Source organism: Fonsecaea monophora, assembly GCF_001642475.1.
Source record: "Fonsecaea monophora strain CBS 269.37 chromosome Unknown Scaff20, whole genome shotgun sequence".
Taxonomy (NCBI): Eukaryota; Fungi; Ascomycota; class Eurotiomycetes; order Chaetothyriales; family Herpotrichiellaceae; genus Fonsecaea; species Fonsecaea monophora.
Genome location: NW_019173951.1, coordinates 33,508 through 51,516, shown reverse-complemented (window position 1 = coordinate 51,516; position 18,009 = coordinate 33,508). Strand labels below are relative to the sequence as shown.

The 18,009-nt window shown below is 51.8% G+C and overlaps 8 protein-coding genes across 8 annotated transcripts; 5 read left to right on the top strand and 3 right to left on the bottom strand.

Annotated features, from left to right (window-relative positions):
* Positions 1–661: 661 nt before the first annotated feature.
* AYO21_03838 (hypothetical protein) lies at positions 662–2,137 on the top strand (the record flags this gene model as incomplete). The annotated part of the gene is made up of 4 exons (XM_022653811.1): positions 662–745; positions 801–1,237; positions 1,309–1,532; positions 1,590–2,137. The coding sequence occupies 4 exons, from the start codon at positions 662–664 to the stop codon at positions 2,135–2,137; spliced, it is 1,293 nt and encodes a 430-aa protein (XP_022513787.1).
* Positions 2,138–2,502: 365 nt separating this feature from the next.
* Positions 2,503–3,259, top strand: AYO21_03837 (hypothetical protein; the record flags this gene model as incomplete). Its single annotated transcript, XM_022653810.1, has 3 exons — positions 2,503–2,789; positions 2,845–2,951; positions 3,060–3,259. 3 exons carry the CDS (start codon positions 2,503–2,505, stop codon positions 3,257–3,259), a joined length of 594 nt encoding a protein of 197 aa, XP_022513786.1.
* Positions 3,260–3,377: 118 nt separating this feature from the next.
* On the bottom strand, positions 3,378–4,211 carry AYO21_03836 (hypothetical protein; the record flags this gene model as incomplete). Its single annotated transcript, XM_022653809.1, has 1 exon — positions 3,378–4,211. The coding sequence occupies one exon, from the start codon at positions 4,209–4,211 to the stop codon at positions 3,378–3,380; it is 834 nt and encodes a 277-aa protein (XP_022513785.1).
* Positions 4,212–4,502: 291 nt separating this feature from the next.
* On the top strand, positions 4,503–6,077 carry AYO21_03835 (signal recognition particle protein SRP54; the record flags this gene model as incomplete). The annotated part of the gene is made up of 1 exon (XM_022653808.1): positions 4,503–6,077. The coding sequence occupies one exon, from the start codon at positions 4,503–4,505 to the stop codon at positions 6,075–6,077; it is 1,575 nt and encodes a 524-aa protein (XP_022513784.1).
* Positions 6,078–7,040: 963 nt separating this feature from the next.
* On the top strand, positions 7,041–7,838 carry AYO21_03834 (hypothetical protein; the record flags this gene model as incomplete). Its single annotated transcript, XM_022653807.1, has 3 exons — positions 7,041–7,136; positions 7,280–7,375; positions 7,503–7,838. The coding sequence occupies 3 exons, from the start codon at positions 7,041–7,043 to the stop codon at positions 7,836–7,838; spliced, it is 528 nt and encodes a 175-aa protein (XP_022513783.1).
* A 904-nt stretch (positions 7,839–8,742) lies between these two features.
* Positions 8,743–9,974, bottom strand: AYO21_03833 (hypothetical protein; the record flags this gene model as incomplete). Its single annotated transcript, XM_022653806.1, has 3 exons — positions 8,743–8,989; positions 9,042–9,832; positions 9,924–9,974. The coding sequence occupies 3 exons, from the start codon at positions 9,972–9,974 to the stop codon at positions 8,743–8,745; spliced, it is 1,089 nt and encodes a 362-aa protein (XP_022513782.1).
* Positions 9,975–10,786: 812 nt separating this feature from the next.
* On the top strand, positions 10,787–12,916 carry AYO21_03832 (hypothetical protein; the record flags this gene model as incomplete). The annotated part of the gene is made up of 3 exons (XM_022653805.1): positions 10,787–11,716; positions 11,822–11,998; positions 12,146–12,916. The coding sequence occupies 3 exons, from the start codon at positions 10,787–10,789 to the stop codon at positions 12,914–12,916; spliced, it is 1,878 nt and encodes a 625-aa protein (XP_022513781.1).
* An 867-nt stretch (positions 12,917–13,783) lies between these two features.
* Positions 13,784–17,528, bottom strand: AYO21_03831 (hypothetical protein; the record flags this gene model as incomplete). The annotated part of the gene is made up of 2 exons (XM_022653804.1): positions 13,784–17,407; positions 17,457–17,528. 2 exons carry the CDS (start codon positions 17,526–17,528, stop codon positions 13,784–13,786), a joined length of 3,696 nt encoding a protein of 1,231 aa, XP_022513780.1.
* Between the last annotated feature and the right edge of the window lie 481 nt (positions 17,529–18,009).

The following is an 18,009-nucleotide window of genomic DNA, read 5'->3' as shown; positions in this document are numbered from 1 at the left end:
TGTGTCTCTACATATCGGTCTGATTTATTTAGCCACTGACTTTGGTATCTACATGAAACCAACATTTTGGTTTGTCTTGTGTTGGTTTTCAATTCGATGATAATTCCAGAAGAAAAACTCCTCCAATGTATTTGTGCAACACTTGGATCCGGTGTTTCATCAAAGACGCCCAATTCGGGCCACTACATGGCTCCCTTGTATAATGAGGACCGAGGTTGCACAATCTTCATCTTCCTGCCGCCGCCACAAGGTTCCATCGCTGAGCCTGAAAGGGGAATTGATTATACTCGTGCTATATGGGAAAAGACCGGTTGATGAACACTGTAGCTCAATACTTCAGTGACCCGATCCTTCGACCACTGCTTAATCTGCACCTTGGACAAACATGGCACGGCTGTGCTCCACCATGACTTTTTGACAGAACGATGTTCAATTTCAAAGGTAGGAGTTCGATATGGAGTTCATGTTGGATCCTCTTTGATGATTTAGACAGCTTTCGGGGGGAGCGCCATACCCAGGGACAAACTTATATGGAAGTCATAATGCCAACCTCGTATCGAGATATGATACTTCTCTTCCTTGTTTCATTTCGATTTAACCAGAGCCGGACTCGAGTCAAAATTCCTAACCTAGTCGCTCTTTTTCTGGACTGGTGTTTCCGATGTTGTCCCTACCCTTGATTTGTCTGACTTTCATTGGGTTCGCCTCGCCCATTCTGGCTCAATCAGTCTTTGCTCATGTGATAGTAAGTTGACCGTCTTCAAACGCTGGTTGGGCAATTCCTAACAGTATTCACATAGGTGGGGAACACTTATAGCTATACCCAAGCCAACTGGGCAACCGACATTGCCACTGCAGCCGCCGCAGGTATCGACGGATTCGCGCTCAATGTTGGTTATCTCGACACGATTAATCCACTTGGATTTGTCCAGGCTCAACTCGACAATGCATATCAAGCCGCCGATGCGGCTGGCTTTCAGATGTTCTTGTCGTTTGATTACCTAGCCCAGGGAGCTTGGGATCAGAATGCGGTAATCAGGACGGTGAATGGTTACAGCTCGCACGCAAGTCAGTTCAAATGGCAGGGGAAGCCTCTGGTCTCAACTTTTGAGGGTGCCGATCATGCAGGGGACTGGGCCTATATCAAAGCCCAGACCAACTGTTTCTTCGTCCCAGACTTCTCAAGTCAAGGTGCCGAAGGTGCTGCTGGCAAGCCGAATGTCGATGGTCTTCTTTCGTAAGTTTACTCATTCCTTGAGCGGCAACCCAGCATTTCCTCTCAATAAGTGCCTGCTGACACCCATGCAGATGGAATGCATGGCCAAACGGTGCAACCGACATGACAGACGATGATGATAAGGCGTACGTTACAGCACTCAACGGTCGACCCTACATGATGCCTGTCTCTCCTTGGTTCTATACAAATCTTCCATTGTGGTCAAAGAATTGGCTTTGGCGCGGTGATGACCTATGGCACCATCGCTGGAATCAAGTTCTCAACATTCAGCCAGCTTTGGTCGAGATCCTGACATGTGAGTGAAACGAACCATTTCAAGTTTTGAGACAAACAATCCTAAATGTCTATTGAGGGAACGATTGGGGAGAATCCCACTATATCGGCCCAATGCCACCCAGTGATTCCGCCATTCCGACCGGGGCGGGTCCGTATGTCCAGAACAACCCGCATGACGCCTGGCTGAAAGATTTACCTCACTATATTGCAGCGTACAAGAACAAGAGTAGGCCCGACACTAGCCATGTTACCTTCTGGTACCGTCTCAATCCCGGATCGGGGTCAGCATGCGGCGCTGGAACCACATGCAACACTCCAACACAAGGCCAGGTGGCTCTCAATCCGCAGGAGTGTGATATTGACGCTGTCTTCTTCACTGCGTTTGTGCCAGACACTGCTCTGGCCACAGTCAATGTGACAATTGGCGGGTCGACCCAGATAGTCTCTGCCACCACCCCTGGCATCTTTCACTCCAGTGTGCCGTTCAACGATATGACTGGCGATGTCACAGTTGCTGTGACCGCAAGTGATGGCACCGAGATTGGTCCTGTCAATGGGGCACCCATCAGCGCAGCGTGTGCTGGCGCAGATGTCAATTGGAATGCATGGGTTGGGGGATCTTAGGTGGATTGGTGGAAGGTGTGCAGGCACTTTTATTGACTTCTTGTATATGCTTTTGTGGGCAAGCCCATAGTTCTCCATGTCGGTGCGCAGGACGACGTGCCATTACTTTATACTTGATTCCCATAGTGGATCGAATGCCATTTTCCGAGCACTCCTTTGAGACCGTTCTTGATGTATCGTGGTATTGAGCGAAGAGGCTCGGTGCGGGTCTACTTCGGCCGAAAGCTTTGGATAGTTTGCGTCACGCCCAATCAACTCTTGACTAAAAAGTTTCCGTTGCCCTTTGAACCCTCTACACTCACTGCCCTCTTGTTGAGCAGCGGCGAACCCTTTGAGCCATCTGTCGCAAGATCCCGGGGAGAAGAATGTCTGGATGGAACGGTGTGCGGAGTCTCATCGGAGCAAATCCCCTACGATGTGTTCGATCTGACCAGGTGCGACCCTTGCAAACCGGCGCAACTCGAATTCTCAATCGGAACCTCAGCCTCCATGCCACAACGATAACGCTGTGCCGGCGGCATCAACACGAGCTTGGGATAAAGAGGGACCTGATCAGGGATCACATACGCTCTCTAGAGCTGCGCAGGAGGAGGTTCTCCACGTCCCATGTGTCGAGACATGGACATATCGATCCGCCAAAGCCAGGTGAAGAGTAAGACTCAACTTATACTCCGGAATTTCTGAAACATGCTGATGGGTGATGACAGGCTCAAAGTCACATTTATAGACAAGGAAGGGGACGAACATACGTTTGAGGTTGCAGAGGGCGACAACCTGCTCGATATTGCGCAGGCCAATGACCTGGAGATGGAAGGTGTGTTCTGAATCCACTTGCGCAAACCGTCTCCGTTGCTTTATTCTGACAACTTCTACCCAGGCGCCTGTGGTGGTTCATGCGCCTGTTCTACGTGTCACGTTATAGTCGATTCGGACGAAATGTATGATAAGATCCCAGAGGCCACCGATGATGAAAACGACATGTTAGACCTGGCATTCGGCCTGACGGAAACATCGAGATTAGGCTGCCAGGTCAAGATGACCAAGGAACTGGACGGGTTGGTGGTGAAACTACCGCAAATGACACGGAACATGCAGGCTTCGGATTTCGAGAAGCGCAATTGATGATGATAGATTGAGGGTTGGACATTAGACATGTACTATCACAAACCGCTCTCCTTTGCTCTTCGCTTGGCTGGGCGTCATACTCAGAAAACTGTTTAACACCCAGGCTGTTCTCCGACTATTGCACCGATGTGCTCTGAGCGTCCTTTTTCCCTGCGAGCAGATTCAAGAATCCCTGCTTGCTCATCTCGTTGACCTTCTCCTCGCGGTTTGCCATTCCTATAGTCCCCTTCTTCCGCTCCTCCTTGGCCACCTGTTCAGCTTTGACTTGAGCGGCGCGGACGGCGTTGAAGAGCTTGACCACACCACGCTGGGCGATTTTCCGCAACCTCTTTTCTTCCTCGGCCACCTCGCCCGCTTGTCCCGAACTGAGGCCCAAAACGTCCTTGACTCTTCCTCGTTCCAGCTCTTCCTTGCGATCTGACCTCAATTTGGCCTTTGCCTTTTTCTCCAAGCGGTCGTTGGCGAGGGAGGCGCTCGTTTCCGCCGCCTCCTTACTTCTCGATAGGACGGGGTCTTTGCGAGCTGATCGTGACAGCTTGGTCGACAGGATTTTTGATATCGAGGTAGAAAACGCTTCCGGATCGTTCCTCTTGCTTGTTTTTCTCCGTCTGTCTGTCTCATGAGGGCCTTCTTCCGTGCTGTCCTCGTCCGAAGTCCCAGCTTCGTCAGGGTGCGTCTCTTGGTCTTCGTCTTCTGTGTGTGCATCAGATGCATCATCCCCTTCAGCAGGGGTTGGCGTCTTCGTTTTTGACTTGGCCCTCTTCACTGCGGGTTGCTCATCGTCGCTATCGTCCAAATTCACGGGAGTGAATCCTTGTTCTTCTTGTTCCTCCTCGTCGTCGCTTGAGCTGTGGTACTCGACTTGTTTGCGAAAACGCTTCTTCGGTCGCTCGGTCTTCCCACGCATCCCATCTTCGACTTTACGCTTCTTTTGTGATAGAGGAGCCATCTTGGGCGTGGTATAATGAGCGGGTCGCTGGGGATAATGAGAAACAGTACGTGCTGGTATCACTCGAGACCGGCCAAGATTTGTTCTGGAATTTCTTTGAAAATTCCCGGCAAAACTGCGGTGCAACTTGACTCCCACTTTTGATGTCGCATTCTTCCCCACACTCGCATCGAACCCGTCTCGCCGTCAACTTCGTGTCGCCTTCACTCTCTTTGATCTCGCCGGCCCCAAAGGTTGAACTTACCCGTATATCAGAATTTCTCTTGCAACACCTCTCTCATCTCTTGCAAGATGGTTCTCTCAGACCTAGGGCGGCGCATCAATGCCGCAGTGTCGAACCTCAATCGAGAACCCAACCTCGACGAGAAAGCCTTCGATGCCATGATCAAGGAGATATGTTCGGCCCTCCTGTCGGCCGACGTCAATGTTCGACTTGTTAAGAACCTGCGAAAGTCGATACAGAGCGCTGTCAACTTTAAAGACCTTCCGCCTCACACAACTTCGAATGGCAAGAAGCGCATGATCCAACAAGCGGTCTTCGAACATCTAGTCCAACTCGTCGATCCCCATGCGGAACCATATAGACCGAAGAAAGGCAGGTCGAACGTGATCATGATGGTCGGTCTTCAAGGCGCGGGAAAGACTACAACCTGTACGAAGCTGGCGAGGTACTACGCCGCCCGGGGTTTCAAAGCCTGTCTAGTCTGCGCGGATACCTTCAGAGCAGGCGCTTATGATCAGCTGAAACAGAACGCTACAAAAGCAAAGATACCGTACTACGGTTCACTCACACAAACGGATCCTGCAGTGGTAGCTGCTGAGGGTGTCGGGAGATTCAAGAAAGAGAAATTTGAGGTTATCATCGTTGATACCTCAGGGAGACATAAACAGGAAGCAGACTTGTTCCAAGAAATGATTCTGGTACAAAATGCCATCAAACCTGATCAGACAATCATGGTTTTGGATGGCACGATTGGTCAAGCGGCCGAGGCACAGTCGGCCGCTTTCAAAGCCACAGCTGACTTTGGTGCTCTTATCATCACCAAAACAGACGGTGGTGCAGCCGGAGGAGGTGCTATCGCCGCTGCAGCTGCAACCCATACTCCTATCATCTTTCTTGGTACCGGTGAACACTTGGCAGATCTAGAGCGGTTCGATGCAAGATCATTTATCTCCAAGCTCCTCGGATATGGAGACATGAGCGGTCTGATTGAGCACATTCAAACACTCACAAGGGAGTCAGCAGGGATGAAGGAAACCCAGAAACATTTGGCAGAGGGTATCTTCACGATCCGCGACATGAAAGAGCAAATCACGAACATAATGAAGATGGGCCCTCTTTCCAAGATCGGCAGTATGATACCCGGTATGAGTGGCCTGATGCAGGGCATGTCCGACGAGGACGGAACTGAAAAGCTGAAAAGAATGGTATACATTTTTGACAGCATGACGACGAAAGAGCTGGACTCTGATGGCAAAATCCTGATATCACAGCCGTCTCGAATGGTGAGAATCGCCTGTGGCTCGGGCACCAGTGTCAGAGATGTCGAAGAACTTCTGACACAACATAAAGTGATGGCCAGCGTGGCCAAGAACATGGGCCAACAGAAGAAGAACATGGCCAAAGCCAACAGTATGTTGCAAGGCGGGAACAGGCAACAGCAGCTCGCAGCCATGCAGAAACGGATGCAAAGTATGGGTGGCGGCCGGGGCGGCATGCCTGGTGGTGATCTGGGCAAGATGATGCAGATGATGCAAAACATGGGCATGGGAGCTGGAGGCGGTGGCGGTGGAATGGATGCTCTCATGCAGCAGATGGGAGGAATGTTTGGCGGCAGCGGCGGCGGCCGAGGCAGAGGAAGATGAATGAGTTCCAACCCATTCGAAACCCTTCCAAGTATCGCTACAGGAAGAAAAGGCAACTTCCCATCGAAGAGCATCCGACCAAGGATATATTGTCCGGAGACTGCTGCTCTCCGATACGATATGTTGAAGACGAGGTGATCTCAGAAAGGCGATCCCTGTTGTCAACTCATCGTGAGAAGACTCTTAAACAGGGGTCGGGTTGTCCCTGGCTGGGACAAATATGAGAAGACTGTTGACTGGCCCAAATGTACGCCAGAATAAGCATGGCAAGGACTCTCGGCCACGGCGAATGAACTATCTTCACAGCACGCGCGCAGAACCGCAAAAGTCTGGGGAGCTCCTACTGGGGAAAGATACACAGCGCAACTCGTCCCCTCCGGATTAGATAGTGCCTCGAGGATATTCAGACACTGAATGTTGCAGCAGCCGGCCGAACCAATGCGCCGAGTGACACAATGGATGATGACTAGGACTGCAACGAATTCATGATCCCATTTTGCACCTCACAGAAGGGGAGTCAGTATATCGTACAGCGAGTTCTATCATGTTATCAAATATAGTCGATTCGAGAGAGTGATTTGCCTTCCAGCTCCAGACGAGTTTGACTATGGGCGGCTCCTCTGTGGTAGAACTCATTTCTGTCCTATCGAGGTATATTCTACTCGGTCCAGTACCCTTTTCTCCCCGTGCGGCGGCAGCCTTGCCATGTATCTGGTGGTGCTCATACCTCCGCCAATCGGAAGCCCGGAGCATTTTCGCCGCAAAATCCCGCTCCGATCGACAAACGCGAATTTCTTTTTGCCGCAGGCATTTGCGCACATGGGCCCCAGCGATTCTTCATCTAACAAGTACAAAAGTGCTTGCATCAGTATCCCGCCCGATCTCGCACTCGGACAAAACGAACCCCCATCCTCCTCCTGACCACATCCACTCCTTACCATAAATTGAACGACGTCCTTGACGATGGCGTTCCCAGGCGCATTCGGCGGACCGGGGATGAGCGGCGGAGCAGGAGGAAACGCAGGCTTGAGCGAGCAGGAGCAGCAGATGGTGAAGATGGTGAGCCAGCACAAAATATCCCTCAGGCTTTCGTGTGGTATGGGGCAGCATGCGGAGCATGGCACTCTGGCTTCCTGGCAATCATGGCCGTGGAATGGCGCAAGAAGAACCGATAGCTAATCGATTGGGATGCGCGGACACAGATGCAAAAAGGAATGGAATCATGCGTCGCCAAATCAGCTCTGGCAGGTGGAATGGGTTTCGTTCTCGGCGGCGCCTTTGGCCTGTTCATGTCGAGTGTAAGCTACACTATTTTCCCTCTCTTCGCACCGAACCTTCGCCCGCAGTCTACCTGTGGACGATTCTGTCTCTCAATGCCACGTCTTCCGTCGCCAAATCCTTTTGACTGACTGGTCTCTGCAATAGATGGCCTACGACACTCCCTTATCGCCTCAGGGCCAGCAAATAACCAACCTCCCGGTCCGCGAACAACTCCGGCGAGGCCTCAAAGACATGGGTTCGAAATCATACTCGTCGGCCAAGAACTTCGCCCTCATCGGTGCGCTTTATAGTGGCACAGAGTGCTGCATAGAAGGCTTCCGGGCCAAGAGTGATCTCTCGAACAGCGTCTCTGCCGGCTGCATAACGGGCGGGATATTGGCGCACAAGGCAGGGCCCCAGGCTGCTGCGCTCGGGTGTGCTGGCTTCGCAGCATTCAGTGCGGCCATCGATGCGTACATGCGCATGCCGGAGAGCGACTGATTGAGGAAGACAAGAAAAAGACAAAAGACATTTTCGATTCTGTTTTGTGTGATCAACAAGCCGATGGATCCTAATTGGAGATGGATTTTTTGGGTTTCACACGACGCATGGAGTTCACCGGCGTTTGAGAATTGTTCATGGAAATAAATGTACAGCATGCCCAAGTTTCGGATTTTAGTCGTCAATATCATGCCGGCACCTGCATACATATATGGTCGCAGGGAAGAGCGTTGAGCGAGGCATTTGCACGGCGCAAGAGGAAAGTTTTGGATGGCATCGAGAGGAGTCTCCTGAAAGAATGGCGATTGTGATATTCGACCGAATTGCAGAGATGCCAACTGTAAGGCTCCGGCTGTATGAGATATGGCTTGTTGGGAATGAACCTCTGGCTTCAGGTTCGAGCAGGAACGGCATCACGGCGCAACGGCGACGGAATTGTTGTGCGTATTATTGTTATTATATGTGCCCGGGCTGAAGACGGCATGAATATTTGGCGCGTGGGCGGACGAGCGGGCGAGTGATGTGATGATAGATCTTCTCTCCGCTTTGCACCAGCTACCTAGGTAGGCATTAAATGGCCACAACGGGCCCGATTACAAGAAACAGCCGTCCACAGTGTCTTGTCGAATTACCGGACAATGAAGAACAGGTGTGGGATGGGTATCTTAGGTCCCTCATTGGGCAAATATCTATCCCGGAATCATAGGGAGAAAGAGTGTCAATGCAGAAAAGCAGGCGTGTGTGTATTGGAGACAAGTCTGTGGAGGAAAGATAGGTAGACAAGGCTGTTCGTGAAGATTAGTCCGCGAACCATCCAGGACCGTTCGTCTCCGCTAGAATCGTTACGGCATTCCGACGTGGACCATACCAACCCTTGCCATACTTCCTACATCTTGAGGACGCTTTAAAGCTTCTCCTTTTCAAACTCGGCCTTGTCGACCACGCAAACAGCCTTTCCCTTCATCTTTCCCGAGTGAGCTAGCTCAACCATCTTAGGCACTTCCTCCAACCCGTAAAAGAGATTCGTTTCGACCTTGATTCCGTACTTGGCCGCATCGTTCAGCATTTGCTGGCTGTATTCCTGTCCGGCGATCAATGTCCCCTTGATGCGAATGTCTCGGAAAATCAATTCCTGGAAGGCCACGCAGACCCTGCCCTGGAAGTCAGCGCCGTTGTGTTCACTTGTAGCGAGGGTACACCCACCGGTCCGGCTGTGCAGTCTGCACCATGGTTCCATGCATCCTCGTGATGGCACACGCCGTGTCGGCCGAGGTTTCGTGTTCCGACACGTTGATCGAAGCGTGGACGCCCAGGCCACCTGTGAGCTTCTGCACCTGCTCCACGACCTTCTCCTTGCCCTCGCGCGCGTCGAAAATGTGCTTTGCGCCTGCTTTTTTGCACAACTCGAGCCCTTCGTCTCTGGCATCGACGGCAACGACATTGAACCCTTTGGCCAGGGCGAACTGAATGCCCAGGTGGCCCAGCCCGCCACCGGCACCCACAATGCCTAACCAACCCCCCTCTGGAACCTCGGCAACGATGATTGCACGATATATGGTACACCCGGCGCAAGCGAGGGGTGCTGCACTTGCAAAGCTCACTTTGTCCGGAATATGACAACTTGTCCGGCTGTCCACGACGTGATACTCACTGAAAGCGCCGTCCACGAAGACACCAATGTGGCCCTCGATGTGCTCACAGTACTGATGCCAATCATTTGGACCCTGGCAGTTGAAGCACTTCCCACACGGGGCCCGTGGGAGACCAGACATGACACGATCGCCCTTTTTGAAATTGGTGACTTGATCACCGACGGCAACGACGATGCCTGTCCCTTCGTGTGATGCGGTGCAGGGCAATTTCGTCGGGAATTTACCGGCAACTACCATACCGTCCGTGTGGCATAACGATGCGACCACCGTCTTGAGCAGGATTTCGTACGGTTTGAGGCTGGAAGGGGTGGGAACTTTATGGATCGTATACGGTTTGTTGAACTGATGCCACCCACAGCCACCTCATATCAGCTTCTTGCCTCTGGCAGATAGTGGTTCATTGATTTTGCTTACAGCCACGTCCTGGACTTACCTCTACGATTTGCACCGCAAGCATTTCTTTCGGGACGCCTTCGATCGCCATGTTGAGAGGTCTGTCTTTCTTGGGTTAGTAGTTACTTTGGTCTGTCGTGTTAGTTAAAAAAGGAAGGATCTTAGAGCGAACGAGTCTGCTTGAGCATTCAACCCCTCAATGGCCCTGATGTCGGTAGTAGTACAGGAACACAGGGAAGAAGCCTTGATCATTGAGGGGACGTGGGGCTTCGGTATCGGCGATCAACTTCCGTCGCGGGTTACCCATCATGGTAAGTCCGGAGGCAGATCGCCGCATCCGAGAGGTTGGATTACATAATAAGAGCCAAGCTCAATAAATAAACTAGGCTCAATGCAGCAACTGTGTTTCTTCTTTGACCTGGACGGACAGAATCAAACAACCAACTCTTTGTGTCCGTGGACATCGCTTCGACTTCTTCCTTGGGCGGACACACTGCATACTGCCTCGCCAGGAACGATGATCTCTCACGATTCTTTTGCTATGTGTCCGCCATGGCTTCTCAGGCAATGGCAATGGCAAACAAGTGCTGAAGAACAGCTTCGTCAGTCAGACTTTGCGTGGTCAAGTCCTCGTTCAGCAGCACCACCACGAACTTCTTTATCGAGATGCACGGGCTAAATGCATCTTTCATTCATGGTCTGGACGGTCACATCTCCTTTGTTTCATTGTTTCTGTGTTCTGGATGCGTTCAGGTTCTACTTTAATCGTAATACCACCTGCACCTGGCGACCTTTCTCCATCATTGACAGTCAAGGGATTGCTTTCTCACGTTCAGCCCCAAGACCCAAAGACCACTCAGCTTGCTTACCTTTCTGATTGAGAGTATATTTCGTCCTCACATCATGCCTGAACAAGGCAAGCGCTTGGACGGTCAGCCCTTCGAGGAATTCGACTTCGGTGACGGCGATGACTACATCATCAGATACCATCCCAGAGTCGACGCAGAGCGACAAGTGCCTCAGGACTTTGACCAGGCATGGTACGACGATCGAAAACAGCGAGGCGCCTTTGGCCAGGTACCAGAAGAGGAGTCCTTCCTTCGCAAATGGCTCTACTTTGAGCAAGACGAAGCGGACGATGCGGAGTGGGGTCCCATTAGACTGATTGGAAGGGGCGGATATGGCATAGTCGGCCTGTGGCAGAAGCGAAATGACCAGAATCAGATTGTCGACGAGCTTATCCTGAAGCAATCCAAGTACAACGAAGCTACCACCAACGTCGAGGCCACTGAAGCCGACCCTGCTGCGTATCCGAGACAGTTGACAGAGGCCGTCATCCACAGGGACATCAACTCTCAATATCCTGGTGTCTCACCGCAACTGCGCGAATACAAGTTCATTTGTGACGACCGTCGCGGGCAGACAGGTCGATACCGGTTTTATCTGGAATACTGTCCCTACGGCAGTCTGTATCGCCTCTCCCGCCTTTACCGATGCTGGGACACCTATCTCCCCGAGGTTTTCATCTGGCATCTCTTTCATTCCCTGGCAAAGGCGTGCGAGGCTCTTCGGGATGCTCCCCCGTACGACAGCAGAGCCATCAAAGAGGAGTACCTCGAGATTGTGCACCTAGAAGACTTGTTCTGCCTTCACCTGGATTGGAAACCAGACAATGTGCTCCTGGGATATCCACACGGAGGCGAGGAGTACCCATCTGTTCTGTTGAATGACTACGGCCTATCCTTGTACTCGGCTTATCACGACTCGGAAGAACTGCGAGTGTGGAACCCAACTGAAACGTGGTGGCGTGGCACCCGTTCCCATAAGCCAACGGTAAGCAAAGCGTTTCTATCTTCTTCCCTTGTCCCTTTTGCTTGCCCCTCCTTCCCTAGATACGTTCATGAATTGTGATCCAGAAACCTGGGCTACGCTGACAAGGACACGACGCAGGAACAAGCACATTTCGGTTCGAATTGGGAGATCCCGCCAGACGGCGGCTGGGTCAGGACTCACGATGCCATACGTCGGCCTCATGATTGGTACGGAGCTGCGCAGGAACGTGAGACAGACAACTTTGGTTCTGGCGGTGATGTGATCTTTGATCACGCATTGAATGTAAGTTTGGTCTTTTTTCTCAGCTGCGGAACCGATCCTGGCAGATGCCGTCCCTTCTTTGGGTGGTGTGTGGTAGTGAGAACCGTTGTTAGACATCTTAAGAGAGAGACACATTTTGCTGATATATCCGCCTTGTTTTTCTTTCAGATCTACGGCGCCGGACAGACCATATTCGATCTCGTGACACTCCGAGGCAGCCCCAAACACCTCAGCCAGATCCGAGCCAAGACACTCGAAAGATACCGGCGGAACGGGAACCACCAGATCTCGCACGTCCACACTAAGACGCCGGGCGTCTACAGCAGCCGGCTCCGCCACCTGATCCGGAGGTGCCTGGACCCGGACCCGGCGAACCGCCCGTCGCAGCTCGAGCTCATGGACCAGACGCGCCGCGGCCTCCGCCTCGCCATCAAGCGCGCCAAACGCCACGGCAACTACCCGCCCAAGGTCTACTACCGCGGCCACGAGATCAACGACATGCCCCTCGGGGACGCGGGCTTCCAGCCCTCGCGCAAGGAGTTCCGCGGCCTGATCGAGCACGCCTTCACCGACCCGGACGAGCCCATGCTGAAGCTGCCCGCGGCAAAGTACGGCGGCTTCCCTGCCGGTTGGTCCACGGCCAACTGGAAGACCCTATACAGCCAGCGCAACCCGCACGATCGCTGGTTCAACGGGCTCGACAACGCGGCCGTTGCTGCCCGGGCGCCGCAGACGCCGCCGCCCCCATCGAGCAACGGCAGTAGTCACGACAGCGATGATTCCAGTGATGACAATGACGACAACAATAACAACGGCGGCGGCGGCGGCGGCGGCGGCGGGAACCTCCAGGGCCAGGGTCAGGGCACGAAGACAGCCCAGCAAAACCCCAAAAAACTCCAGTTCGCTGTACAGAATGGAAACCTGGTCATAGCTCCGTGAGGCTAGAGACAACGACACAAGTAAGTCCAGGATCTTGAAGCTGAGTCGGGCCTGAGACTCACGGCACACGGGGGGCAGGCAAGTCGACGAGACACAACACAATACGACATGACACTCCAAGGCAGACAGACAGAATGGACGAAGATGAAGACGAGGATGAGCATCGAGTGGCCAAACGGTGCATTCCAGAAGACAGAAGGGGCGAGGATTGTTTATTTTCCCCGCCATCTCGTGGCTTCATTTCTGAGAGTGAATGTCGGTGGTTGCGGTGGTTATGATGGGGGCAGTCTTTAGTTGTGTTGAGTTGACAACAATTAAAGAGCCAGATTGCATTTGTTATGTGTGTATGGATCAACTTTATACCGTAGGAAATCTCATCTTGATAGACTAGACATACATGGTCAACAGTCATGTCAAGTGTTTCCAGATTACCAGAAAAAAGAACATGTAGGATACTTAAGAAGTGTGGTTGAGTAATGCTTTTCTATCTGAGTCCGTTGGCTTTTCGTTTTTCTCTACAAGAACAAGGACAAGTGCCGGTCGGGTATCCTCTCATTCATTTCACATGCCAGTAACAAAAGGGCTGGTCGCCAACTAGCGAGGCGTTGTTAAGACAGAAAGAGTCCATGAAAATTCGGAGCAAACAATAAAGCGCCGTCGCTGATGCCCTGCACGTAACATGGACGAAAGACATCCCGTAAAGTATGCCGCAAAGTATGCCGCAAAGTATGCCGTGACAAACCCTCAAGTCTGCCTTGGTCTGTGATCAAGGACACCACCGCTATGCATATGTGCCAAAAAACCCCCCTGCGATTCTGCTCCAGGAAATCCGTCCACTTCGTGCCCATTTTAACCCTCGATTCCCTTTCATGCCCGCCTCGAGCCGTCGGCAGGAAACTCATCGGACACAATCAATCTCGTATTGACATTCATGCTCCCAAGTTCGTTCAGCAAGAGCTTGAATGCGTATGGCAGAGTCATTCTGACCACGTTCGATCCCGATTCGCCTGCTTTGCTGCACCGCTGACACCATCGCGCAAAGGCCATGAAGCCACAGTTCTCACAGACGTCCACTTGATGTTGGTCGCTCGATAACATTAAGCGCTCGCGAAGCAGTTGTGACGCGCCATATGCGATGAGGCAGTCACGTTCCATTTCTCCCAATCGCAGACCTCCGTCTCTAGAACGTCCTTCTGTAGGTTGGCGTGTCAGAATGGCTCGCGGGCCACGAGAACGACTATGCATCTTGTCTTGAACCATATGCTTGAGTTTCTGATAGTAGATGGGTCCAGTAAAGACATAAGCAGGGAGGGGTTCACCAGTAATTCCAGAGGTGAGATAATCCTTGCCATCGTAACTGTAGCCTGCTTCAATCAGGGCTCTTGACATATCTTCGAGCTTGCTACCACCAAATGCGGTACCGTACTCGAATTTTCCTTTGAGAATACCAGCTTTTCCAGAGACAAGCTCCAACATTTTACCAACTGTCATTCGAGAGGGGAAACCGTGAGGGTTCATGATAATGTCCGGCGTGATACCAAGATCTGAGAAGGGCATGTCGACTTGCTCAGCAATAATTCCCACCACACCTTTCTGCCCGTGTCTGGAAGAGAATTTGTCGCCGACTTCAGGGACCCGTGTCTGCCGCGTTTGCACTTTGATAATTTGATGGCCAGGTTCAGCTTCGGTCACCATGACTTTGTCAATATAACTCGGGTCTGGAAGACGATATTTCTGTGGTTGTGGATCCATTCCAAAAGTGCGAGGACTATCGGAGCCATTCTCTGACAACCCTGAAGAGTTGGCGTTCCTGGGGACATATTTGTTGACGTAGATCTCGCCGCTACTGACTTTTTCACCGACAGACGCGACACCATCTGAATCAAGCAGAGCATGACCCTTGGCTACGGTGCCGTCACTATTCTTGGTGGGTGGGTAGACCATGTCGCTTGTCTCATTCGCATAAGTCTTGATGCTGACAGGATACTTCCGAAGAACCTGGCAGCGGCCAAAGCCGCGGTCAACCGATGCTTTGTTGAGGACGAGGGCATCTTCGATATCGTACCCACTATATGACATGACGGCCACCGTCGCGTTTTGGCCAGCTGGGAGTTTGTCGTATTTCACCAGTTCGATAGTCCTGGTCTTCACTAGGGGTTTCTGAGGATAGACCATAAGATAAAGTAATGTATCAATCCTCAAGAACTGGTTGTTAGCAATGAACCCGATAGCTTGTTTTCCCATAGCGCACTGATAGGTATTTCGAGGCGACTGGTTGTGATGAGGATACGGAATCAGCCCCGCAACGGCTCCGAGGATCGTAAAAGGTTCAATCTCCAAGTGGGTAGTCGTTGCGTTGATATCAGATTCATACATGGCGATATTGCTATCATTCTCCTCGTTGACGTCCAGATATTCAACGAGACCGCGGGCGAGGAAGTCGTCAAAGTCCATTGAACCCTGCCTGAGGGACTTCAAGTACCGCTTGGTGACCTTGGATTTCTTATCCTCGACGATGATCAAGGGCCGGCATATCCGACCTTCATCTGTTGCCACTTGGATTGTGTTGTGGTGATGGTTGATGAAAATGGACACGAACTCGGAGATTCGTCCTGATCTGCGGAGCCGTCGAAACGAAGAAAGAAAGTGAGAGGGTTGCCGAGTGGCGGCTACAGGAGTACCGTTCAACAGCACGAGGTACGAACCAGGAGAGTAGAGTTCGGATCCTCCGACGGTGACTATGTCTTCAGCACCTAGCATAAAGATGAGTCGTTTGATCGGTGCCTCTTCGTCATCTGTGGTGATGTGTGTCATCAAAGCTAGGTTCTTCACCAGACCACAAGCTTCACCTTCAGGCGTATCTGCAGGACAAAGCATGCCGAAAGATGATGGTTGGAGGGCCCGCGGGCCGCTGACTTTGCGTGTCTTCTCGAATTGACTCGATATGCGGGTCATCATGCCGAGGGAGGCGATGAAGCTCAGTCGACTGAGCAAGTGGGTGACACCAGCTCTGTCCATGCGAAATCGCTTCAAGTTCCAATTGCCCGTCGCGATTGCTCTGTTCATGCCTTGAGTGATATTGCCTTGTGCTCCAACCATGATCCTGACAGGGTCTACCAAGGCGGTTTTATTCTGTTTCCTCAATTCTTTGTCGATTTTCTGCTTGACGTCGTAGTTGAACTTTTTGAACAAGTCCTCAAAGAGAAGAGACAGCAATTGTCCAGCCAGCTCCAGCCGCTTGTTGCCCACGTAATCTCGATCATCGACTAAGCCCGGGTTTCGCTTTGCCATCAGGGCGCGACGTGCCATATGGGCTACGTAAAGGGCCTTGGGTCTGAAGTTGAGATCCTCGATCGGGACATGAGCTATGAAGACGGAACTGATGGCCTCGACAGCTTCCTGAACAAAATTTCTGCGAGCTTGTCCGAAGGGAGTCGACTTTGCAGTAATCTTGAGGCGTGCTCCGATGTATTCTAAAGCCTGTTGTTGCGTGTGAATTTGTGTTTTGATCGTTTCTTCAAAATTGATGGCAAAGTCGTCTTGTAGGTTCCTATCGAGGCCAGCAACAATATTCATCATGTCCATATCCGAGGAAACACCCATTGCCTTCAACAGGACACAAATGGGTATGTCCTCCTTGAGAATGTTGTGTTTCATATACAAGAGGTCCTTCCTGAGGACGATATAGCTCTTTGACTTTCTCGCATGGGTGGAGCTAGTGACCGAGGCAGTGATGAGGTCTTTCTTAGTATCGGCTTCGACGATGATGCGGTTCTTGCTGAGCTGTTCCTGGACTAGAATCACCTTCTCAGTGCCGTTGACAATGAAATAACCTCCAGGGTCCAGGGGGCATTCATCCATGGCGCACATCTCGGCTTCCGACTTGTTGGCGAGAACGCATTTGTTACTCCGCAACATCACTGGCAAGCGCCCGATTGGTACTGCCTTGTGACGCCATGCATCTCTGGTCTTTGTATATCGGATATCGACCAAGATTGGAGCTGCATATGTAAGATCGCGCAGACGACACTCGTTTGGGGTGACAGTCGATTCCCTGAATTCTTTCAGTTGGAATTTTTCCATCTCATCATTCCTGCAGGGCTTTCCAATGTAAATGTTTTCATATTTGACGTAGAATCTTGGATCAATGTCGCTTGTAATGATCGGTTCAGCATCGATGATCTTTTTCAACTCGACGTCAACAAAGTGATTGAATGAGTCCACATGTTGTTTGACCAGCCCTTTCACCTTTAGGAAAGCTGGGAGCAAGTTCCATTTGTCTCGTGCAGTATCGATAGGATCGGTCAGGGATTTATCATAGTAGAAAGGTTCCAGCGCCGCATCGAAGCTGTCTGCATGGTGATGAGGTCTTCGGGACTGTCTTCCAGTCTTAGGGTTTTCCTTCAGGTTCTGCCCGGGTAATGAGTCTTGGGCGGCGCGCTCGTCGAGTGGCGCCCCATCTTTAGCAGATGCTTTGCGTACTGCGGGAGTCTGTCTCTGTCAAATTCCTCCTCAGCGAACAGGAGCAAGTTCAATTTACCTTTGGGATGGGTTTTCGAGCGCCGTGTAATGGCGCACCGAGCGCGCCATCGGTCTTTCTCTTGGGTGGCATTGCTCGTCAGGGGAGAGCAAAATCGGAGGATGAACGGTCCACAGGCAAGCCTTGCATGGCTTTGTGTTACAGCGAGAGATCCCACACTGCGGACGATTTGGTAAATGCAATATTGCGAGGCTCAAACGAATAATCCGTCGAGGTGGGCAACTTTTTTCGTGAATCAATTCTGCCGCAGGATGAATGACTAAGCGAGGCCAGGGCGGTGAAAGGAGGGGTCACGCTCAAGTGTGGAAAGTGCGCCGAGCGTCTGCGATCAAAGACAATTTCCCACACAATCAGCACCAGGGGCTATTCCATTGGATGAACGCCATGTTGTACCTAAGTTCCTGAAAGCATCTGGGCAAACTTCCCCTCCTTTACTATCCATCCATGGGATGACCCTGTCAGTCTGAAACACACAATGGCCCGAGATTCCGACGTTGGCCAGAGCACGGATGCGAATGCCCAACAAGGAGAATGATTTGCTCTTGGGGACGCC